Source organism: Otolemur garnettii, unplaced genomic scaffold (genome assembly GCF_000181295.1).
Source record: "Otolemur garnettii isolate 467f Iridium unplaced genomic scaffold, OtoGar3 scaffold00073, whole genome shotgun sequence".
Lineage (NCBI taxonomy): Eukaryota > Metazoa > Chordata > Mammalia > Primates > Galagidae > Otolemur > Otolemur garnettii.
This window is the reverse complement of record NW_003852468.1, coordinates 3,393,376-3,417,892: the sequence shown is the minus strand read 5'-3', so window position 1 is coordinate 3,417,892 and position 24,517 is coordinate 3,393,376. Positions and strand designations below refer to the sequence as shown.

General features: G+C 38.2%; 1 protein-coding gene across 1 annotated transcript in view; it reads right to left on the bottom strand.

Moving 5' to 3' along the window:
- SPAG17 (sperm associated antigen 17) overlaps positions 1-24,517 on the bottom strand; it is a 248,348-nt gene that overhangs the window by 48,744 nt on the left and 175,087 nt on the right. Inside the window, exons 25-30 of the mRNA XM_012807634.1 lie at positions 21,287-21,462; positions 18,280-18,397; positions 15,426-15,604; positions 13,309-13,468; positions 5,737-5,948; positions 859-1,003 (exon numbers count right to left, since the gene is read on the bottom strand). Coding sequence (XP_012663088.1) covers positions 859-1,003; positions 5,737-5,948; positions 13,309-13,468; positions 15,426-15,604; positions 18,280-18,397; positions 21,287-21,462 — 990 coding nt within the window. The remainder of the gene's footprint in view (positions 1-858; positions 1,004-5,736; positions 5,949-13,308; positions 13,469-15,425; positions 15,605-18,279; positions 18,398-21,286; positions 21,463-24,517) is intronic.

Genomic DNA, 24,517 nt, shown 5'->3' with positions numbered 1-24,517 from the left:
AAGATCATAACGAAAAGTCCCAATGCATCCCCTACTCAGTGCAGCTCAGTGTCATCTCTGCTAAGGACAAAGATCATAACGAAAAGTCCCAATGCGTCCCCTACTCAGTGCAGCATTATCAACAACAGCCAAGATGTGGAATCAATCTAAGCGTCCTTCCGTGGAAGAATGGATAAAGAAAATGCGGCACGTCTACGCAGCACAGTATTATTCAGCCTTAAAAAGGAAGGAAATCCTGTCATTTGCTGCAATATGGGTTAACCTGGAAGACATTATGGTAACTGAGAAAAGCCAAGCACACAAGGACAAATACTGCATGATCTCATTCATGTGGGACCTAAAAAAATTGAATTCATAGAGGTAGAGAGTAGAATGGTGGCTGCCAGGGGCTGCCGGGGCAGTGGAGGGTGGGGGGGGTAGATGTTGGTCATAGGGCACAAAAAATCCATTAGGGAAGAGGAACAAATCCAAGAGATCTATTGCACAACATAGTGACTATCATAAATAACCATATATTGTGTTCTGAAAATCGCCAAGAGAATAGATTTTGAGCATTATTCCCAGTAAATATGTGTGTGAGGCAGTGCATATGCTGCTTAGCTTGACTGAGTCATTCCACAGAGCTTCCTCTTGTTCCCGATAAAAATATGTAACTTTTATTTATCAATTAAAAAATTAAATTAAAAAAGTTAATCAGCAAGTTGCTGATAATAATATTAAAAGTTTCTTATAGGTCCTGCTTTGGGCTACGTGAATGTTCTTTGGTTGGCTGACTTCATGAAAAAATTATTCTTCTAAAAAAAATTATTCTTCTCATGTGTGTGTTTAGCAATTAGTTACTTGAAGAATATAACTTACTTGTTTCTTGATCACCTGGGGGAACAATACGATCTTCATAAACCTGATAAAAGGTTGTAATTCTGGTGCCATCGGCGTGGTCCACTATGCGAGTGCCATCTGTCTTTTCGACAATAACCACTTTGTCTTCTCGAGTGGTCATGACCTGAACGTGCAAAGGTGGAGGTAATCAGAGGGGCAGGGGTTAATCCCAAGAACGCTCATTTTTATACCCACTGAACACAAAGAGGGCACCATCAAAATCCTGGTTACTGATTTACAAGTGAAAGTTTTATCCCATCTGCCTGATCTAACCTTTACAACAACCCTGGCAGGCCAGCAGTGGGCCCCTCATTTTATAGAAGAAACGTTGCTTAAAGTTATTCAACAAGTAAAGGCATATTTGTGAATGAAGAGTTAACAGATGGATTTGGTTGACCCAGAAAATGAACATAGGCTCTGTTTGCCTGGAAACTAGGACACTAAGATATGATGGCAGTGGGTTGTTGTGGGTGACACGTGAGCTCTGCAGCTGACCTGGATGAGCTGAGCTGCAAGGTGGCTTGCAGGTATCAGACCTCATGTCATCAGAACTGCACTTGAGGACTGGTGGGAGACAGAGGGCTCAGCTTCTCTGTGTCAAGTTGATCCATAGACGCATGTGCTTGTGTGCCAGACACGCCTACATGAGGGGCACAACCAAGCTGTGTACACACGTTGCCACTGGGCCCCTCAGTTGGCTGAGGCTGCTGTGTTGATCTTGTATTCTCTGTCTTCTGTGCTTCTCTAAAACTCGGTAAATGTACTGTAGATGAAAGTCTATTGTGTTCTGCTATTTTTAACCTGGAATACCTTTCATTTGGGCAGAGAGTATGAGTGTGAAAAACAGATAGATGGTCCAAGAAGAAAGATAGCTGTATCACCCAAGACAGAAAGACAAAGCATGGCCACTTGGTCAGCCCAGCATGTTCCAGGCCTATTCCAGTGCAATCCAACTGAACACAAATCTATACAGTGCTGACTGTGTGTTGTGTACAGTGATAGGTGATAGAGACGCAGTGCTGACAAAAGTCAAGTTTAATTCCCATTCTGTGGGGGTTATAGACCAGAAGGAGAAGAGTTACTAAAGAAGTTACTGAAGCGGACGTTTGAGAGGTCACTGGTGCCTCTAGTGAGGGTTCTGACCTGTTCGACTTCCTGTCTGAGGAACTGATACTGAGATCAAATTTGGTGAGTTGGTGCAGAGTTGCAACATGAGTGAAGCATGAGCTAGACACGGGACCCCAGGAGGGGAAGGTGGGGGAGACAAGCTAGGAGGCGAGGAGAGAAGTTGGGGAGGGCTGTAAGACATGATAAGAATTTCAGCCATTGTGGTAAGGGGCCAAAACACTACCAAAGAGTTTTAAATATATGAATTAGAGTAGGAATCACACAGACAGTCGGCTAGTCCTGGCAAGTTCTTCACCCTGAAAGGACCCTCAGTCCCTTGTCTACTGTAGCCAAGTCACTGACACACTGCTGTGAACTGAATGTTTGAGTCTGTCCAAAATTTATATGTTGAAATCCTACCACCCAAGGTGATGGTATTGGGAGATGGGGCCTGTGGGAGGTCATTAGGTCATAAGGAAAGAGGTCATGAATAGAATTAGTGCCCTTTTAGAAGACCTCCCAAGAGCTCTCTCATTCTCTTTTCCATGTGAGGATAAAACGAGAACTTGGCAGTCTGGAACTTGAAAGAGGGTGCTGACCAGATGAGACCGCGCTGGCACTGCTGTGGGGTTTCCATCCTCCAGTGCTGGGAGAAATACATTTCTGTTTATAGCCAGGCTAAGGGACTTTGTTATAGCCACATGAACAGACAAAGGCGCTAGTGAAGCTTTCAAATTGCAGCGGTGTGCATGGGTTTGTGTGTGATGCACATGGAGGAATACGGCCAGTTCCCCTTCAACACAGGACTTGCTTCCCACGGTGAGATGCAATTAGCCACCAGCTCCCAGCTTTTAGCTCTTCTAGAGTCTAACTCAGCTCCAGAATGCCCCTTGCATCCTCCTCTAGTAGCTGCATCTAAATTTATTAGAATTTAAAACTTCTACCAGATTTGGGACAATGGTGCAGGCAGACTTGCTCCTGATCTCCCCAGCGGTTGACTGTGGCTTTGCAGTGTTTGCACCGCAGTTCAGCTCCACCCTGCCCATTCCTGGCTGCCTGCTCTCCCTTCCTTTCCCAGCTGGTGTGCTTAATAAAGATCCTGCACTCCAACCTCCACCTCAGCGTTTGCTTCTGTAGAGCCCAGCCTGCAACTATGTGCATATCTTAATCTCTGACATTTTCTAAATGTGGATATACTACCTTATAAGAACAGGATGTTTCACTGAAGAGTCTGCATGCATGTGAGGATGGGTTTGTGAACTTTTTTTTTTGACTCAAATAGTCTGGGGCTATTGTGAACAGAGGATAATTACCTTCTTACCTCTTTAAGGCAGGAGGGAACCACTATTTAAGAAAGAAATGTAGGTTGATCATTACAGGATGTTCCCACAGTCATCATACTTAAGGAAAATGGGAAATTGTAGCTAAAAGTACCTTCGTTTAAATGTTAGAGATGACTTTTAGAATACCCTGTATTTTAGGTTCTTATTGTCTCAGCCAGGAATGCATACTGAGAAATACCGCTATTTGAGGTGGTGGTTGAGAGTCTAAGACACTCAAGTAATCCAAGATGAGTGGATTACTTGAGCTCAAGAGTTTGAACAAGGAGACCCCATCTCTACTAAAAATAGAAAAACTAGCTGGGCATTGTGGTGGGCACCTGTAGTCCCAGCTACTCAGGAGGCTGAGGCAACAAGAGGCTTCCTGGAGCTTAGGAGTCTGAGGTTGCTGTGAGCTATGATGCCACGGGGTGACAGAATGAGACTTGGTCTCAAAAACAAACAAACAAACAAATAAAAAGAATTATTCAGACATTTCCTAACACTACTGGTCACCACAGGGTGAGATAAGAATTGTTATTCTTAGTGGTGGTGACAACATAGTAACAAGAATGTTTCTCAATCCCCAATGGTGCCAGGTCCGCGTTAATTATCTCCAGCTTATGAGTAAGGAAACCCCCACTAGAAACTTGCCCAAAGTCATGTATCCAGGAGGAACTGTGGCTGGGGCTCAAACCCAGATCTGCCTCACCACAAGGGCTGTGCTCACTCCTTTAAAATGTGATACTTCATGTCAGGGGTTGTAAAGAAAACAACATCCATTTTCAATTTTGTTTCATACAATCATGTCAGTTTCTTGGCCCTGTGGGTATAACTATTAAGTATAAGTATGTGGGGTCTAGAATGCAAATTGGGACCTACATCTTGACCATACCATTTACTGTGTGATCTTGGGCAAATTAATTAACCTCTCTGTAGCTTAGTTGCCTCATCTATAGAAGGGAAACAACAACAGTTGGCTGTGAGAATTGAATGAGTTTGTACATGGGAAGCTCAGCGAACAGGGCCTGGCACACAGTGAAAGCTCAGTAAATATCATCATTATTATTGCTATTATTGTTAGGCTTTTAGTGCTTAATTCACACTTCAGTCCAGGCTCTTAGATGGTGGTGCATGCTTTTTAAATGGTGGCAGGAATTAATAAGGGAAATTAAAAAAGTGTTAATCAAATTTGCCTATGAAGCCAAATAATAAACCTCATGAGATGAATTAAAAGAAGTTATTTGAAGTAATTAAATAATAACAAATAAAAATGCTCAACTTTCTTAGATAATATGCATTTTAAGTCTTATAGAAAAGACAACTAGGAACTGAGTAAGAGATTATGAAATTGTTGCTGAAGTAGGCTGAAGGTGAAAGGAAAAGATTTGGTTGGATAACAGACCTCATCTCACTGGCAAGCAGGCATTTTTTTCTTTTTACCAGTAGCATATAATTGTAGTTATAGTTGTAAACAGGGGTAGAAGTCCAGAGACCAGAGATAAGGCAGCTAGGAAATCCTTTGTTTTGTTTAGATTTAGAGGGTCCTAAAAGCTCCACATAGGATTTTAGAGGAGAAGCTGAAGACAGGGAGAAGCCTGCTTAGTCACCAACCACAGGTTCTAATCCCGGCTCCAGCACTCCCTGGCTGTATTCTCTTGACCACATTACTCAACTTGCTGAGGCTCCATTTCCTCATCTGTGTGATGATGTACACCGGCATGAGGACCAAATGAGATTTGGGTCATAAAACTGTTTAAGGCGGCTGGCATACAGAAGGTGCGATTGTTCAACCCAGGAGTTTTAGTTTTATATCATAAACAAAACCATTTTCTTTTCTGTACTGCCAATTTGTCACTTATTGCTATACTATAAATAAATTCTTTTGTACAGTTGCTCTGTGATGTTGAATTCTTGAGTTACTTGATATGAACATGCATTACCTCCCTGAATAGACCAGAAGTTCCTCAAAATCAAGGATCATGGACAAATTTCTATCCCTGACTGTAGATGGACTAGGGCATAGCTCCCACTCCAGAAGAGAAGACGTGTAGACAGACACATTCAACATAAAGAAGCACGTGGCCTCCTTATATGTGTTGTTAAGGATGACATGTTCTTTCTTAATGATACATATCTTAAAAGTGGTCTAGTAAATTTCTGACCTGCCTCTCATTTCAAAAATTAGGCATCATTCTGAACAAGTTGTCCCACCTCCCCATAAAAAAATGTAGTATTTTGTGATACTCCATGTTTGTCCAATCTACCACATAATATTTTTAGTTTGGGGGAGGAAGACCCATTCATCCATCCATCTATCCATTACTCAACAAATATTCATTAGATATTTATTGTTTCAGGCTCCCTCTATGTGCTGCTTCAGAATTTCAAGGATTTAGAAAAATTTTCAGTATATAATAGTTTACCATACCGTTCCAGTGATAGGATCTGTGGCCTCAAAGGATAAAAACGGGGCCAAGCCTGCTATTCTTTCTAATCCTTTGGTGCCAATCCGATTTCCTTTAGGTGTAGTTGTAAACCAGGAGCCTGTGTGAACTTCCACAGGCGTGTGGACTGTCTCTGGTGGAGGCTCATGAATTTCACTCTTATGTGCCCCTGTTGACTGGTTTTTGTGACCTTTTCCTGTGAAGTTCAAATAAAATCAGATACAACGTTTTAACTATTCTATCAGTTATATCTAGCATTCATTAAGTTTCGGGATAATAAACTACCTCAGACAGCGTGGTGTGGACAATCTAAGGCTATTCATCTAATCTATTATTTCTTAACAGGGAAACAATCAGGTTGTGTGTATCTTAGTTGTGACCCTTGGATCTTGGCTGGATTCTCACCACCTTCCCCCAGCATGCCCAGACCCAGACAGTTCGCCAGTTGTGTCACAAAAGCTGTTGCTGGTAATTTCTGCACTCTTCTAAGTCTTGATTTTTCTCCTTATGTCCCAGATTTTGGGTTTTCTGCTTTTTAAGCACTACATTTTCTCCTATATAGCAGTCAAACCTTCACACTCTTTGGGCTAATTGGACCCCAGCATTTACTAGACTTTTTATTCTTGATTCTCCTGATTTTGTCATGTTGTCAGTCATAATAGGAAACAGCTTTCTTTGACCTTGGATCCAAGGAACCAGCAGGTATAACCTCTAGTACTTTGAGTTTCCAGATTCAAACCATGAAATGTGCATTAGGGCTGAATCTTAGCTTAAATAATGATGACTCAACTAATGAGAAGAATCAAAGAAAACTTACGCATCAATTGAAGCCTTTCCATTGCTCTAAGATTTAATTTTTACCTATGTACACATGTAAATATTGGCAGAGTGAAAATGGTGCCACTTGTAGAATAGGTACAGAGATGATCTTCTAAAATGCTAGAAATTACTTTTGGAATTATTTTTTCTTCTACTTTCTTTCATTTCCTACTCTCCCTCTGTCTTGTCCTTCTTTTCTTATTTGTTTGTTTGAAATAAGTGAGCTACGGAAAGGGCATTCTAGCACAGGGGGACACAATACATGGCACAGGGTGAGGAATACCATGCTATGTACAGACAAATGCTAGCAGGCCAATGTGACCAGAGAATAAATTTCAAGCATATTTTGGTTGAGAGAAGAGCCTGGAGAAATAGTAATTCAACTGAGTGGCATTTGCAATATGTGAAAGGCCTTGGATTTTTTTCTTATAGGTGATGTTTAGTAATTAAAGAGTTTTAAGAGGGATGGTGAGACAGTCTGAAGATGAGTTAGATGTTTTGGGCCAGAATATGCACAACTGATATCAATAAAATCAGGAAGAATAGTTAGGAAGTTTCAAAGTACTTGATATTAGAGATTGTAGTAAATATAAACAAGTGCAATTTTGGTACTGAAGCAGATTGGGAGACAAATTTGCACATAGAAAGCTGAGGATGAGTATGGAAGGCAGAAAAACGAGAGGAAGAAGGGATCACATGCACATTCTGAAATATTAACTGCTATCTTCCATTGTTACATGTATCGGTCAATAAAATATAGACAACTGGGCAAAGATCAGCCCAAAGGCAAGAGGAAAGAATCAACAATATCACAGACTAGATACCAAGAATTCCCGGGAAAATAACTAAACTTAATGGAAACATCTCTTAATCAATCTTCTTGAAAGTGTCTATGAGCTGGCAAGCATACACAAAGTCAACACAAGCTAAGGACTAAGTGCATGTGGAAACACAAAGAAGTAAAAATTACACTGAATTTGGCTTTTTCCCTGTGGGTCTTTGTCAAATTGGGTGAGTTTTGAGTACTTGTTTTCTCAGCATTGTGGGATGTAGGGAGAAATGAAAACTAGAACCTACTCAAGCTGGAAAGGGAGTTTAATGTGAGAGTTCTCTCAGCCTGGCACAGTAGCTCACACTTTAATATGAGAGTTCTCTCAGCCTGGCACAGTAGCTCACACTTGTAATCCTAGCACACTGGGAGGCTGAGGCATCAGCTCATGAGTTTGAGACCAGTCTGAACAAGAGTTAGACCCCATCTCTATTAAAAATAGAAAAATTACCTAGGTGTTGTGTTAAACACCTGTAGTCCCAGCTACTTGGGAGGCTGAGGTAGGAGGATCACTTGAACCCAGGAGTTTGAGCTTTCTGTCTCTCTCTCTCTCTATATATATATACATATAAATGTATGTGTGTATACATACATACATATATAAATACATATGCATATGTGATATGTATTATCTATCTATCTACATGTATATGAGCCCTCCAAAAATCTGTGACCCCAAAGGACTACATTCTTTTTTTTTTTTAATTGAATGGTAACTATGTACATTAATGCACTTCTGGGGTACAGTGTGGGGTTTTCACACACAATCTGAAATACTTCCATCAAACTGGTTAACACAGCCTTCATGTAGGGCTACATCCTTTGACAAAGGGTGAAATATTGACTAAAATAAACTATGCCTTTTCCTTCTCTACCCTAAGATTGTTAGAAAAGTTTCCTGTGTTAAACTTGGTGCTGAGCAAAGAGGGTAAAAAAGTACTTTGAGGTTGAATCACCATAAGCAGATCCTTTTACAGCTTTGAAAAGGAAATTTACAGCACTTGAGTGGCAATACTATAAATTACATTAATAATTTGACATGATTCAAATCTAGTGGTTCCCCTACCATCTACTAAAATCCTTTCTGAAACCAAAATATTTTATAAAGAAATATACCTTTATACCAGCCCCAACAATTTAGAGTCAAAGTAATAAGAAAAAGTAATAATCATCTCATAGCCATAAAGAACCAAAGACACAACACAGCAAAGCATTTCAATCAAGGGAGAGCTGGAAGAAACAAGAAAGAGTGGAATTAGACCTACAGTATTTTAGATATTGGGATTATAAGACACAGAATACAAAATGTTAACTCAACACAATTCCAGAAGTAAAAAAGGGCCAAAAATTTGAATAAAGAGAAGGCAAATTGAAAAACAAAGAGAAGTATTAGATATAAAAAAAAATGTAATAATGAAATTTAAAAAAAACATGCAGGTTAACAAGAGATAAAACACAGTTTAAAAGAGAACTGAAAGATAGACTAAAAGTAATTGTTTAAAATGAAGCTCAGAGAGCCAAAGCAATATAAGCAATAAAAGAGAGCAATATGAGCAATAAAAGCCCATAAGGTTTAATTGGAGTTATAGAAGAAGAGGAGAAAGAAGTAGCTCAGAAACAATATTTGAAGATGTAATTATTGAGAAATTTCCAGAATCAATAAAAGATAGTAATCTACAAATTCAAGAAACCCGATGTGTTACCATTTAGGTAAGTAAAAAGAAAAATAAATCCATACCCAGTCAAATCACATTGAAATTGTAATAAAAAAATCCCAGAGGATATTTTAAAGGTACTTAGATTATCTTCAGAATGACAACAATTAGACTGACAGCCAACTTTTAAACAGCAACATTGGAAACTAGAAGAGCACAAAGGATTATTATCAATCTACTGAGATAAATGCCTGTTAATCTAGAATTCTAAACCCAGTAAAATTATCTTTCAAGAATAAGAACAAAATAAAGATATTTTCAGAAAATATCAGTTATATAATAAATGGACTAGAATGTCTAAAGACAAAAAATTTACAAATAGAATTTTAAAAATATCCATTTATATGCTGTTTACAAGAAACATTTAAATGTAAACCACAGAAAATGAAATGAAAGTATAGAAAAAAGTTATACTGGTAATGTATTAAACAATGGCTTATATAGCTATGATCATAAAGCAAAATAGACATTAGAGCAAAAAAGAAATCCTAGAATAAGTCACTGCATAATATTGAAAGGATAAATTTACCATAAAGATATAATAATTCCCAAGTTATGTCTAAAATCAAAGTACATGAAGAAAAATCTGACATAATTATAAAAAAAAATTTATTTCACAAAAAAAGAAATAAAGATTAAATTATAAGGAGCAACAATGAAGTTCTATTCTACCCTTCTAGGAAATTTGAACATACTTCTACTGAGTAAATTAATACAGTAGATTAAACAAATCTCTAAGGATATAGAATAGGCATTGGCAAATTCTGGCCTGTGGGAAATAAGGCCTGCTGGCTACTTGCATAGTCTGTGAAGCAATACTTCCTCTATGGTTTCTATATAGCTTTAAAAAATCAAAAGAAGATTAATATTTTATGACATATGAAAATTATAAGAAATTCAGTTTCTAGTGTACATAAAGACTTACTGAAAATCAACAGAGATTTAGGCTTAATTATGCATTGTCTGTGTCTACTTTTATGTTCCAAGGCAGTTGGAGTGGAGATTATAAGGCTCAGCAAAGTCTAAAATATTTACTATGTTGCCTTTATGGAAAAGTTTGCAGAACTGTGCTAGAGATTTGAAGAATGTGACGAATATCCTGTGAGCTGTGACTCCATGGCACTCTACCAAGGGCCACATACTGAGACTCTGTCTCTAAAAAAAAAAAAAAAAAAAAAAAAAAAATTTAAAGGAATGCTGTATCAAATAAAGACAAGGTATGTGCTCCATTCAAGAATAGGACTTAAAAAACAAATTAATTAAAAATCAATTATAAACACCAATTAGAAACCCATCATAGATTTAAAATCTAGGAACATGTTAAAACAATTCAAAGGTCAAAGAAAAAGTTATAAGGGAAATTAGATAATATTTAAAATTGAAAAATAATAAAATTAACTAAATCTTCCTTGTAAAATGTGAGAAGCACTTCTGGAACAGCAAGTAAGAACAAGAGAAAATCAGCTCCTCAAGAAAAACCAGGAGGACATTGAAAAAAAATAGCAAAATAAATTGTTTCAGAATTTTGAAAATTATCCAAAGAATTGCAACAATCTTGAGGAATGATTTCAGAAAAATGGCTGAAGCTCACAGTAAGAAGAACTTCTTCATGGTGTGATAAGAAAAAAAATTTGATGAATATTATCTATGAAATTTTATTCCAGGAGGAAATACTCTGTGATAAAAAGAAATGGGCTAGTAAGCCACAAAAAAAATATGAGGGAATATTAAATGTACAAGGTGTCCATAAAGTTTGTGTGCAATTTTAAATGAACTTTATAGACACCCTGTATATTACTAAATAAAAGACAGTGGTCTACAAAGGCCACATACTACATGCTTCTAAGTACATGGTATTCTGGAAAAGAGAGAGAGCCATGGGGACTGTAAGGAGGTCAGTGGTGCCACAAGTCCAGGGAGTGAAGGGTGCGTGGTTCAGGAAGAAGGAGGAGAAGGGTGAATAGGTGAAGTACAAGCATTTTTAGGGTAGTGAAATGCAAATTAACATAATAATAAGATACACTCATTATCCTGTATGATACATGAGATAGTGTAGATTCATGATACTATGCTTTTGTTAAAATTCACATAATGTACAACACTAAGAGTTGTACAAGGATGGGCTTTAGTTGATAACAATGTGTCATGATTGGTTCGTTGATGGTAAAAAATGTCCCACAGCAAAGCAAGATGTTAATAATGGAGGAAACCATGAGTGGGGAATAGTTGGAGTATATGGGAACTCTCTGCAGAAGAGACAAAGTGTATGGGAATGCTCTGTACTTTCACTCAATTTTTAATGTAAACCTAAACTTTCTCCAAAAATCGCCTGTTAATTTTTCAAAAACTGAGTGTATCATCTTAGAAGAAAGAGCTATGAAGAAATCTGGGACACTGCTTGGTGCCTGTAGCTCAGAGGTTATGGTGCCAGCCACATTGAGGCTGGTGGGTTCAACCTGGCCTGGGGACAGCTAAACAACAATGACAGACAACTGCAACAAAAAAATAGCTGGGTGTTGCGGCGGGAACCTGTAGTCCCAGTTACTTGGGAGGCTGAGGCAAGAGAATCGCTTAAGCCTGAGAGTTTGAGGTTGCTGTGAGCTGTGACACCACAGCTCTCTACTGAGGCCAATGACAATATAGTGAGACTCTGTCTCAAAAAAAAAAAAAAAAAAAAAGAAAAGAAAAGAAACAGAAGAAATTCGGGACACACCTGAGAAAATCCTCTGAAATCAGGCCAGGCTCTTAGAGAAGTGGCTACACAGACCAGTCTCCCATCAAGTCCAACAAAGGTGGGAACCTCTGAGAAGAAGCACGGAAAGCTACAGGGGCCCTTTCATTTCCTTCTCCCACCAGGCACCTTTGCTACTAACAAAGGAAAATCTGTTTTACTAAATTTTGAGTTAGCAGAAAAGGAGTTAAGTCTGCCTCCATAGAAAATTACCAGAAACTATGGAGAGATGTGTGAAATTGGAAGAAATAAGGATTACATATTGGTTTCAGATCATTAAAGGCCAATGAAAAATTAGGAAAGATTTATAAGGCATGAGAGTAATATAATTTAGGAAGTCTAGGCTCAAATCCCACCTCTACTACTTGCTAGCTGGGAGACCTCAAAAAAGTTACTTCTCTGTGTGTCATTTACTTCTCTGTAAATTGGAGATTATTAAAATATGAACTTCACGGAGGATTAGCTGACTTAATATTTAAACTATTCAGAATTGTTCCTGATAACACAAATCCACATCCCTAATATATGAAGGTCTCTTGCAAATTAATGTGATAACGATAACCACCATAATAGTAAACTTGATGAAAGGCGTAATGGGAAATTACAGAATACAACATCTTCAGTAAACATCCTCAAATATTTAACTTCACCAGTAAGCAAAGAAATGCAAATTAACATAATAGTAAGAGACACTCATTATCTACCCAATTGAACAAGATTAAAAGAATGATAAAAAGTATTGGTGAGGGTATGAGGAAGGAGACATTTTCATACTGTGCCAGTGGTAGGGAAATCAGAAATGCCTCTCAGGACAGTGATCTGGTCGTTTAGATTATGACACCCACTGTTCATTGCCCTCTGTCATCTACCCTCTCTTTTCCCTAATAATAGTGCCCTTCCCCTGAGAAAGATGCCAAAAATACCAAATAACCGTTTTCCAGGCCTTGGTCACCAGCTAGGTCTAATCAATGAGAGAATTAGGTCTGCTGGGGAATAAGGGAAACATTTTCCTCCCCAGTAAAAAGAGACACTTGAAAGAAAGCTGTCACGTTTACCCTCGTGCCTTTCTGCTTTGTCATTTGCTATATGAGGGTAAGTCTGGAGCTCAGACACCTTGAAACTATGAGGAAAAAGTCAAGAGAATCATAGAGGTGCCTGTTCAGAATTTTGACCTCATTGATCTGCTCAAACAGCACTAAAAGAGCAGTCCAGATATTACAGCTAACCTTGTGTAGGAATATATAATGACATAGGAAAATATTCATTATCTATTACTGAGAGAAAAAAAGTTCATGAAACAGTATGTAATTCTGTGATTGCAATGAAAATTCATTTGTATGTATATGAATACAACTGAATATAGTCATAGAAAGGTAAAAGGCATAATAATGATACTGAATATACATTAAGCACTTGAAGACTTTATTAAATCCATTATAATTCTAGTGACTTCAATTGTTACCTTTCTTTGGGATGGCATTCTCAGACGGTGCTGTTTCTGATTTTTGCTGAGAAACTGAGTCCGTCAAATCTCCACTAAAAGGGCTTGGTGAGAGTTCAGGAGGAGGATATATAAAACGTGAATTGGGACTACTGCTCACAGTACCATTTGCAAAGAGAATCTGAAGGAAAAACAAAAGTTTCCAGAATTCTCAGGAACAAGGATGGGGTTGGTTAATTCTATGTGTCAAGCTGAAATAGCTTCAAAATAGTGCAAAGAAGAAATGCTGTCTGCAGACCCCCAGACTTAGCATCACAGAGCATATTACAGAACAGCAGTTTGGGAGATCACACACAATAGCTTCATCACCAGCACAACAATACGTTTTTATATTTTATGTTTACCTTCTGTTTTGTTTCTTTTCTTTTCGTTTCCTGTCTTTTCTTAGATTGGTTTGAATTTTTTTTTTCCCTTTATTCCCTTTATTTTTTCCCATTCTTCATCCTTTCCCTATGCAATTGGGAAATTATATACTTGATTTCAATTTTTCCAATGATTACAATTAAAATTTTATCACATGTTGAAGTGTGTAGTTTCTGTTAATATCAACCTAATGTGGATAGGGTCTCTGGGTTCCATAGATAACATCTTTGTAGTATTAGGGTTTATACACTCCCGATCAACATGGCAAGGACCATCATCAGTTTGCTAATGAAAGGTCAAATGTTTTTCTGGGTCTAATTCTAAGTAACTTGTTTCCTTAGGGAAGCTTTTGGGATTGTTTATGACACAGTCCTAAAATCACACAGAGGCATATTTAGATGATATTTTAAAGATACTTGGTATCGGTTCTGATTAGGATGTGTTACCCTGTTTAATTTGAATTTATTTATTTATTTTTTATTTTTACATATACATGTGTTTACTAGGTTTCCACTTTTTGCCTTCACAAAATCAAAAAGGCTTAAAATTTAACAATAATAACAATGTTTAAGATGAGGACTAGATGAACTTTTTTTTTTAACTCTGGGAAAATTCTTATATTATGTTGATTTCTTATATTATTATGATTATTTCCCCCCTCATACTTACTATTTTCTTCTGGAAATTCTATCATATAGATTCCTTTTCTATGTCCCTTAACTTCTCTCTCATTCATAATCCACTCTCTCTCACCCCTTGATCTTTCAAAATTATTTTTAGCTTCTAAGAAGTCTTGATTTTTTTCCTCAGAAACTTAAAAAAAATTATTATATTTTATAGACAGCTAACCTCTCAAGTCTTTGCTTGTATTACTTTTACTCACTTTTAATTTTTTAAGTACTTATTTTTATTTTTAGGTGCTAGGTCTTTAATGTTGTGAATTGTGCTCTATATTTTCATGGGGTTGCTTCCGCACCGGGGTTGATGATTCTTAGATGAATGGTCCTATTTCTCACTGAGAATCCCTCTTCATTTCTTGGTGGTGCAGTGTCTGGTTGTAGGAGCTTCTCTCCTGTGATCATGGAGCAGGGCATTTGGCTTCTGGTTTTTTATGATTTCTGGTCCACATCCCCAGAGACTAGTTAGTTATTTGGGGAATTACCCAGATGATTCTGATTTTCCGAGCCCAGAGCTCCATCTGCAAAATGTCTGTATTCGGACTCCCATTTTGACTTTCAATTTTGCTGCAAGTTTTCCTCTTGTACATGTTTCAGATATTGCTTTTGTTTTTCCATCAGTCTAAACCCATCTGACTTGAAATTTTTAGGAATCTCAAAATATTATAATCTATTATTGATGATATGGTTTGTTGTCTTCCAGTATAATTATGAATTAAGTATTTGACTATATATTTTTTTCTATATTTTTAAAATTTATTGAGAGGGAGAGGAGGAAAACATTGTGTTTGATCTGTAATCTTAGATCACACATACGAACGACAAGTTTATTTGTATACTGTTTTTCCTAGGTGGTGTTTTTTTTCCTGGAACTACATTATTATTCATCTGTCATTTAAAATTTTACACTTCTTCACTTGTCATTTCTTTTTCAAGTGAGTTGCTCCTCTTCCCTGCTACCTCTGCTACAGTACTATTCGCTACCCATAGCCTAGTTGTCATTTACTTAAGAGTAATTTATCTAACACATTCTTTTACCTGTGTAGATCCATCCAGCATGTTTTTGATAACAGTGCCTTGGCTAGTGATAACCCTGGAAGCCTCCTGCTCCACTGGTGGCATCACTGCTTTATAGAACTCATAATGCTTCACCCTCTGGGGGTAGCTCTGACGGACCATGATGTCCCAGGTGGGTTTCTCATTCACTATGCACTGACCTTAAAAAAATAAGTGAATAAAGCTTTACTGTGACTAGGAAATGCTTGGGGCTGGGATTTTATCTTCTGACTTATTTTCTTTCTTTTGTCTGCATACAAATCATGGGGCAGTTTTCACATCATGACTGATGGGCCTGGAACACTGGTTCTTTGCTGACCTTTTTACATTCAAATATAGTCAGCAAGGTCATCTGTAATACATGGCAGAACTTTCTCCATGTATACGTGATTTTCTCTAAGGAAGTCCAGGACATCTCACTGTGAATGAAGCAGAGTTTTGCTGCCTTAGTTACTAGTTACCCCCCACCACTAACCCTGGATACACGACGCTGCTGTGGTTTTGCCTGGTACCCTGGAGCCCTGGGAAAATCATTCATCCAGGCTTGCCCTTCCTAAATCTTCCATCACCTTTTAAAGTTAACATAACCTCATCTCTAACAAAATCCAGATTTCTCTCAGTGTTTTACTTTTAGCTAGCAATCAGGAGAAAAGCACCTAATAAGCTACTCCTAAAAGAACATAATTATGGAGAAATTCTTGCATATAATACCTACTCAGTTTCTACCAGCTGAATAATTTCCTCTTAATTTATAACATGGTTTATTGGGGTCAAAATCCTAACACAAAAGAATTAACACATAATGATGGCATTTAAAGAACCTTATCAGGCTGGTAGGAAACAATTTTTCAATGAGGGTCTTTCATGATACCCTTTAAATCACAGAAGGGTATGACAAAATAATAAACATTTATTGAGATATTTCTATATGCTAAATGCTTTACATATATCTTCTTCATTCCACCTCAACCACCTTTTAAAACAGGCATTTTCCTTTTCCAAAGTTTTCAGGTGGCAAAATGGAGGCTTGGAGAGGGTATAATTTCTCTAAGGTCACAAAAGTGGCAGAGCTGGCATTTGAATCATTTTCTTGTACTATACATACAACCACCACTACCACAACCAAACACACACAGACACACACAACCCCCACTCCTGCAAACAATCAGTAACGTTTGAACAGTATGCTCTAGGTTAAAAGAGGTTTTTCTATTAATTCCAAAATCACCCAGGAAAGGACATAAGTTTGGTGGTAACCTTCTCTCCTTATGTTTAAGGCTGTCCCGGTTAAGATACTGTTACTTTGGTATTTGTGTTGCAATTATTTTCATACTTGAATAAGGATATTCATAATATATAAAAGATTTTAAACATATGATGTGTTTCAGTCCAAGTAGTCTACCTTGACAGAAAGAGAAAATATCAGGGTAGATAATGAAACTAATAGAAAAGACAGTCGAGAGGTGTTGATCTGGGGTTTGATAACAGGGTTGAGCAAATAGGCAAACAAAAATGCATTCTTGAATCTGAAACGACATCTCTCTCACTACACTCACAGCATCTGAGAGTTTGAAAGACACTTAGCCTCCTCTGCCATGAGCCCTACCACAGGAAGCCTTAATCACTAGGGATCCTTGTGAATAGAACAGGAGTCCCAGGTTTTATTCTTAATTCAGAAAGCCTCATGAAGAGCAAAATTTAGATAATGTTCTATTTCTATGTTTTTGGCTGGCAAGTAAATAAAACATTGAATTACTTTAAAAAGGCATAGTCTTTTTCTTCAATAAATACACTTTGAAATGTGTGCATAAAGGAATTATACTAAAGAGGATATTAGGTTGTGGAAAAAAAATCAAAATCCGCCAATACTATCTAACATTTATCAGATGAGAAAACACAGTACAGAGGCAGTAAGTAACTTGAAAGGGCCCATTGTTAGTCTGTGCCAGAGCCAGATTTGAACTTGAACTGAAGTCCAAGTTCGTGTTTGCTTCTTCTGAAACAGTGGGTCTCCATATAAATGTAGATGACCCATCAGGTAAATTAAAGGGGACCTACTTACATTTATTTATTCTACTAAACAGGTAAGGAGCCATTTACAGAACCAGCAGAGACAATAGACTATAAAATTATTTAATGATACATGGAAATGAAGACTGGATTTCTTGATTCATATGTTTTATTCATGTATTTTATTTCAGTTTTTCTATCCAGTATTTATTTGTATGTATTCAGGGGGTATGAGTTTTGTTACACTGATATATACTCCACTGTGGGTAAGTCAGGGCCTTTGGTATATTCATCAGTGAAGCAACACAAGTTGTATCTACCAAACAAGCTCCCAGCACCTGCCCCTTCTCCTTACTCCACTTGACCTGCCTTGTCTCATCTATATTGTGCTCACTGTCCTTTGCTTTCTATAGACCAGCCAAGTGCTGTGCCAGTGGCCTCTGTAGAGGAGAGAATGCAGGACCACCCAAGGGTCATTATGAGCAGTGGCTTTGCCAAAACTGGACCAAGAACAAACAGCATTTCAGCTCTGCCACTTGGGGATTAAGTAACCTTGGTTAAATTACTGAACCACTTGAAGCCTCAACTTCTTCAGTCTTTAAAATGGAGTTCTTAGTACCTCCGCTCATAATATTTGTATTTTGGCAAACATATTAAGTACTTGGCCACAGTAAGTGCTCGAAATTTGAAAATAGCCCACCGTTCATTATCGACAAGAAGTATGTTTGACTGGTAAGAAAAAAATATGGTTTTCAATGGCGATTTAACTGTTTTGAATATGACTCTGTGCCCTCTGCTTCCCTACCCCACCCCAGCTAGCATTCACCTGGAGGCTCTTGGCCAATGAAAGTCAACAGGAGCCCACTGGGGCACGACACATTCAGGCTCTGGAAGGTGGGAACAGAAACGGCCTCTTGTATAACAGGCTCTGGTTCTACTTCCTCCTGCAAATAATTGAGCATATGAATAATTACTTTCATTTCCCAAATGAGCTATTACTTACTTTGACTAATCGAGGACTTGCTGAGTGCTTAGAATGAGGCCTGTGCAGAGCTGGGAGGACACATGTGTCTCTGTCCTTGTGCAGTTAATATTGCACATGGAGAAAGGCACATGGAAGGGTGAGTCCACTAAGTGACAGGATCAAATAGTTGGTATGTGTTCTCAGAAAAGGGAGATATCAGAGCAAATAGGAATAACTGGGAAAGGATTGGTGGAGGAATTGGTGCTTGAAGGAGGCTTCAAAACTCCCTGGTTTGTATGTGTAAGGTTTGTATGTGTAAGGTTTCTATGTTGGTGTTCCCAGAGCACTGATTTTGGCACCTGATACCCCATGTGGTAGCACTGGGAGCTAAGCCCCTCGGGAAGTGGGAAAGTTGTGAGGACTCTGTCCTCATGAATGGGATTAGTGCTCTTCTGGAAAAATTTGCAGAGATTGTTCTTGTCCCTTTTCACCATTGAGGACACATTGAAATTGCCACATACATGAGGAACAGGTTCTCACCAGACACCAAATCTGCTGATATCTTGATAATCTTAGACTTCACAGCCACTAGAACAGTGAGCAATAACATTCCTATTGTTTAGAAATCACCCAGCCTAAGGGATTTTGTTATAGCAACAACTCACCTGTCTAAGGTATTTTGTTACAGCAGCCCAAACAAAGACAGGCAGAGTATGTGGGACACCAACTTCCCCACTGCCTTTTTGGTATAATTCTTACAGTTTTTGTGCTTAGTGATATTATGCTAGTGGGATATTTGTCCTTATTTTTCTGTAATGATCATGCATTGCTTTTGTAACAAGTAAAGTCAATAAAAGAAAATAAAAGATAACTAGAAGTTATCTATAAATTAATGAGGATTTAGGTATCTACATTAAAATTTCATATCAGCCATGGCTTAATACCTTGTTTGGTTATTTAGTGTGCTCAAGAATGAAAGTTACTTGGTAGCTTTCAAACAATTCTAAACTAGTAATCATTTCAGTTTTTCGGTTCCCTTTTGTTAGTCACCAAAATCATTCTGAAACTCTGCTGCTTGATCTTTAGTTTATTATATCTAGTCTTCTGCTTTTGATCATTTATTCTGCCTTTTCTTTGTCACTCACAGAGTAAAATATAAGACTAATGAGCTACATATGAATTAAAAACAAGAGTTCAAATTAAGAAAAAAAGTTTATACAGTTCTATAAAATCAACAAAATTGCTCAAATTTGCAAATCTGCTATGTTAAATCTGGCATTACATACAAAACCAGTAATCATCCCTGAGGCTTCCATTATCAGCAATTCTAAAAAATGTTAGATGAACTGATTGGCTTATCAGGTTGCTTTTGGCCAAACTGATTCTAAGTGAATTACCTGGAGTCATTCAGTTCAATACAGGAACGTTTTTTACTTAACAAGGGTCAAGTGGCCTGGCATGAGAAATCTCATCTAGTATAACCACATAAATGTGGTGCAGAGGCAAAGTGACATTTAAACCTTATAACTTTTAAAGGGCCAGAGTCTGAAATCCAGGTTCTTGAGCACTTTTTAAAATATTTTTTCTTTAGTAAGTTGGTATCAGCCTAGTACAGTGGCTCACTCCTGTAATCCTAGCTCTAGGGGAGGCTGAGATGGGTGAATTGCTTAAGATCATGAGTTCCAGACCAGCCTGAGCAAGAGCCAGACCCTGTCTCTATTAAAAGTAGCCTGGCATTTTGGTGGAGGTCACCTATAGTCCTAGCTACTCAGCAATCTTGAGGCATTAGGATAGCTTGAGCCTAGGAGTTTGAGGTTGCTATGAGTTACAATGATGCCATGGCACTCAACTCAAGGGCAACAGAGAGAGACTGTCTCAAAAAAAAAAGTTAGTATCTGTACATTGCGCTTTTACTAGTAAATACCAAGAGTCAAGTTTTACCAGCGAATTCCTTATTGCTTCTGTTTTAGAGAGCTCTCACTTTTTTAAACTTTGATATCAATAGTCAGCCCAATACAACACTCACGTGGTCTGTGTTCTATTGGGAACATGTTTAGAGTCAAAGCCTGTGTGTATGTGTGTGCATCATCCATGATGAAAAGTTGGGGGTAGAAAGTAGACTACTCTTTGACTGGCAGGGTGGGGTATCTCCTAGTATTTCTGGATTCTTTGCACATCAGTATCTACTAAGTGGAACTGTTTCTATTGTTCAACCACAGATTTTTTTTTTTTTTTTTTTTGAGACAGAGTCTTACTCTGCTGCCCTGAGTAGAGTAGAGTGCTGTGACATCAGCTTAGCTCTCAGCAACCTCAAAGTCCTGGGTTCAAGTGATCCTCCTTCCTCAGGCTCCAAAGTAGTCGGGACTACAGGCACTCACCACAACACCCAGTTAAATTTGATATTTTTAGGGGAGGTCTCCAAGGACTGAGCTCAAGCAACCCTCCCACCGCAGCCTCTCTGAAAGCTAGGACTGATTGTTGGTGTGAGCCACCACCTGGCCTAATCACAGGTCTTTATCCTTCAACTGTTATTTATCTTATTGGAGCTAAATAAAGTATTAGAAATAAGGAATGGTAGAAACTTGACTAATCCAAAGCAAAGAACACCATGAGGGTGGGGAGAAGGTCGAACAAAGTTTTTCTGAGCTGAGAATGAATGACCCCAGACAATTTGTGTATGGCAACATTTATCTCCTGGAGTGGAAATCCAATTTTTGTGTCATTTCAGGTTGAAATGACAAGGCATGCTAATGAATCTGCACAATAAAAGGTGCATACTGTAATAACACTGTTGACATAAGCCATTGTCTTAAAAAAAGTAACATGGAGGCAGAAGCAGAATTTGAGAATCACGGTGTGGTTTATTTACCTTCTTCTCCTCTTCTTTTGGGTGTTCCTCTTCTTTAAGGGATTCTTTGGGTTTTTCTTTGCCTTTTGGTTTCCCCTTTGCTTTGCTTTGCGGGATACTCACTACAGCAGGAACTGCTGTTGGAGTGAGTGCGGAAGGAATGTTCAACATCGGTTCTAAATCAGGGTCTTTCTCTTCTATAAACAGAAAAAGGGAAAACTAAGTACATTCTACTTCCATATGTGATATGCTTGTTAAATAAGCATATTTAGTTTTGAGTTTTTACATATTTGAGTTTTTACTTCTCAAAAACTTGATTCAAGTTGGCAACAATTTTTTACCTTGCTAAATATTATAAATTAGATAGATTTCAGGGGTAATGTGGTTAATTTGAAAATCAGGATTGTAGTTTAGAAAATTTGAGGTGCCTGACACTTCGATGTGCTTCATTTAGTCATTTCACGTGTTCCTGATGTCCCCTCTACACTGTAAACTCCTTAATGATGGGGAAGTGACCATCTCTTCACTTATTTGAGAAATATTTGAGAAGCTCTTATATACGAAATGTTTTGAGCAGCAGAAAATAATGAAAAAAAAGTAAAGATCCTTCTGGAATCAAAATCGTCTACATAATAAGATCTGTACTCACATAACTCAATGTAAGGACTTAATGTGAGAATATAATAAACTAGTACAAACAAAAAGTTCCCAAAAAGAAATAGATTATTTCTGGATAAGATGATAAAAAGAAAAAGAAATTTTTTGTTTTTTGTGGAAGATCTTTTTTTCTGTGTTTTAAAGGATTGTCAGAATTCTAGAGGAAAGCTGATGTGAGGACTATGTGGGGAGCTCCAGAACATCTAGATGTCTTGAATTTTATTTTCCTCTGGGTTTCAGAAAAACATTCCTTGTGTCCCTTATCTCTCTGCTTAATTTTTCCTTCAGTCTCACTTACTAGCTGTTCCTCTTTAGGTCCCAGGGTTTTTTATGTTCAATCATGGCTGCTTGTAATAATTACTCATGGAATTAAACAAAAAAGTGTCGAGGCCTGACCTTGACCTACTGACTCACTCTCCAGAGAATAGGAACAGCCATTGACATCTGTGAAACACTGCCATGACTGTGACACACAGACAGGGCTGAGCACATTACACTCTCAGTAGACCTTTATGTTCTCATTCACTACTGGGGCTCCAATTGTCATCTTCATGCTACTGACTCCAAAATTTACATCCCAGGGCATGAGTTTCCTTTTCAGTTCCAGATCATTATTTCTAACTACCCCTAGGCATCTCCAGGCTGTGGTACTAGAGACAGTCCTAACTCAATTTAGTCTTTCCTTCCCAAGCAGATAGCCCCTTTTATCTACTCAATCTTGGTTAATGCCTTGACCAATCATGTACTTTGTTTCCTAAGTTAGACATCCAGACCATTTTCTCCTTTAACTCATCCTGCACACCCAGACCGTCACCACGTCTTTGGAACAATCTCCCCAATCACGCCTCTCCTATCTGTTCCCATTACCTACACTCAGTTCCCCTTATTGCTTGCTGGGTTTTCTGCAACAATTTCCTAACTGATATCATGGCACCCCCAACACCACCACGTCCATGCACTTTCTAAAATATCACTAACCTTATGTTCCTAAAATAAGATGTGATCCTGTCTCTTCTCACCCCTGCCACCACTGCCCATGGAGGGCATGTACACTCTTCACACTCACATTCTCACCTCCTACCTCCACTCCAGCCACACTGAAGGCTTCACCTTTCCATAAAGATGGCATATTTAACACAAGTGTATATTTATACAAATGGTTTTTATTGTCTAGAATTCCCTTTCCTTGTTTCTGGGTCTGGATATACCCCACTCATTTCTAAAGTCCTATCTCAAATGCTACATTTTCTCTCTGAAGTATTTTATAATTGTTCACAATGCTCTCTGTACATGGAATTTCTAGCATCATGACAATTATCACTCTATTTACATGTTTTTCTTTCCCATTAGACAGTGAGTTCTTTGGATATATGCACTATGGTTTTATTTGTCTCAGTGGCTCAGGGCCAGCAAGTTACCTGGCCCATTGGAAGTACAGTAGATAAGCAAGTGAATAGCATTCAGTTTCAGGTATCTGGGAACTCCTCCCTCCATCCGTATCCATTTCCTCAGTAACATTCAGTAAATATTTTTTATGAACCTATTGTTACATGTCATGAAGTGGATAGCCAACAATGGATTAGACAGACAAGGAAAGTACACTTTAGTGTGGGAAGCCCTCAGGTACAATGTTGTGTGTTACCTCTGTGATGGGGAAGTGTAGAATGGCACAGGAACACAGAAGAGGGACATCTATGGCAAAATGCCACAGTACAATCTACTGTGGCCATAAATGGAAAAACCTTTCCTTGCTGTTATGTGACTAAGTTTTACACATACTGTTCCTAGGATCTAGGATTCCTTTCTTTCTTTCTTTCTTTCTTTTTTTTTTTTTGCTTAGGCAATTCCCTCTCACCGCCAAAGATCTGGTCATGTGCTACCTCCACTTGCTCTGGGATGCATTTCTCAGAACAAGTAACCTCTAAGCTGAGGCCTGACGGATGGGAGGAAATTCAATTGTTGAAAGGGCCAGCATGTGTGGCAGGAGAAAATATTCTGAGCAGTGTCATGGCATGAACAAATGGACAGGTAAAAGAGAAGGCATAGCTCATTCAAGGGGCCAAAAGGGACAAAAAGAATAAGCAGTAAAACTTCTACAGAAAGTCATATGATGACACCTCAAAGAAATAAAAGTAGACCTATTATTCTTCCATTTGATACAGTAATCCCACTACTGGATACTTAACCAAAGGAAAAAAAAGGTGATTTTATCAAAAAGACTCCTGCGCGTGAATGTTTATTTCAGCACAATTTATATCACAAAGATGTGGAATCAACCCAAGTGCCCATCAATACATGGGTGGATTGACAAAATGTAGTATATGCTCATATGTACACCCTCTGGGTGGTGGGCACACTTACAACTTTGACTCAAACTGCACAAAAGCAAGTCATGTAACCAAAACATTTGTACCCCCATAGTATTCTGATATTTAACAAGGACTAAGTAGGATGGCATGATGCTCTAAGGGAAAATAGACCAGGTCAGTTGTCATGCAGAGTTTGGGTAGAGAAAGACATAAACTTGAGGTTGGGCCTTGATTAAGGCTCTTGAATTCTAGGTATATTCAGTAGGCCATCTGAACGGTAGTAGGG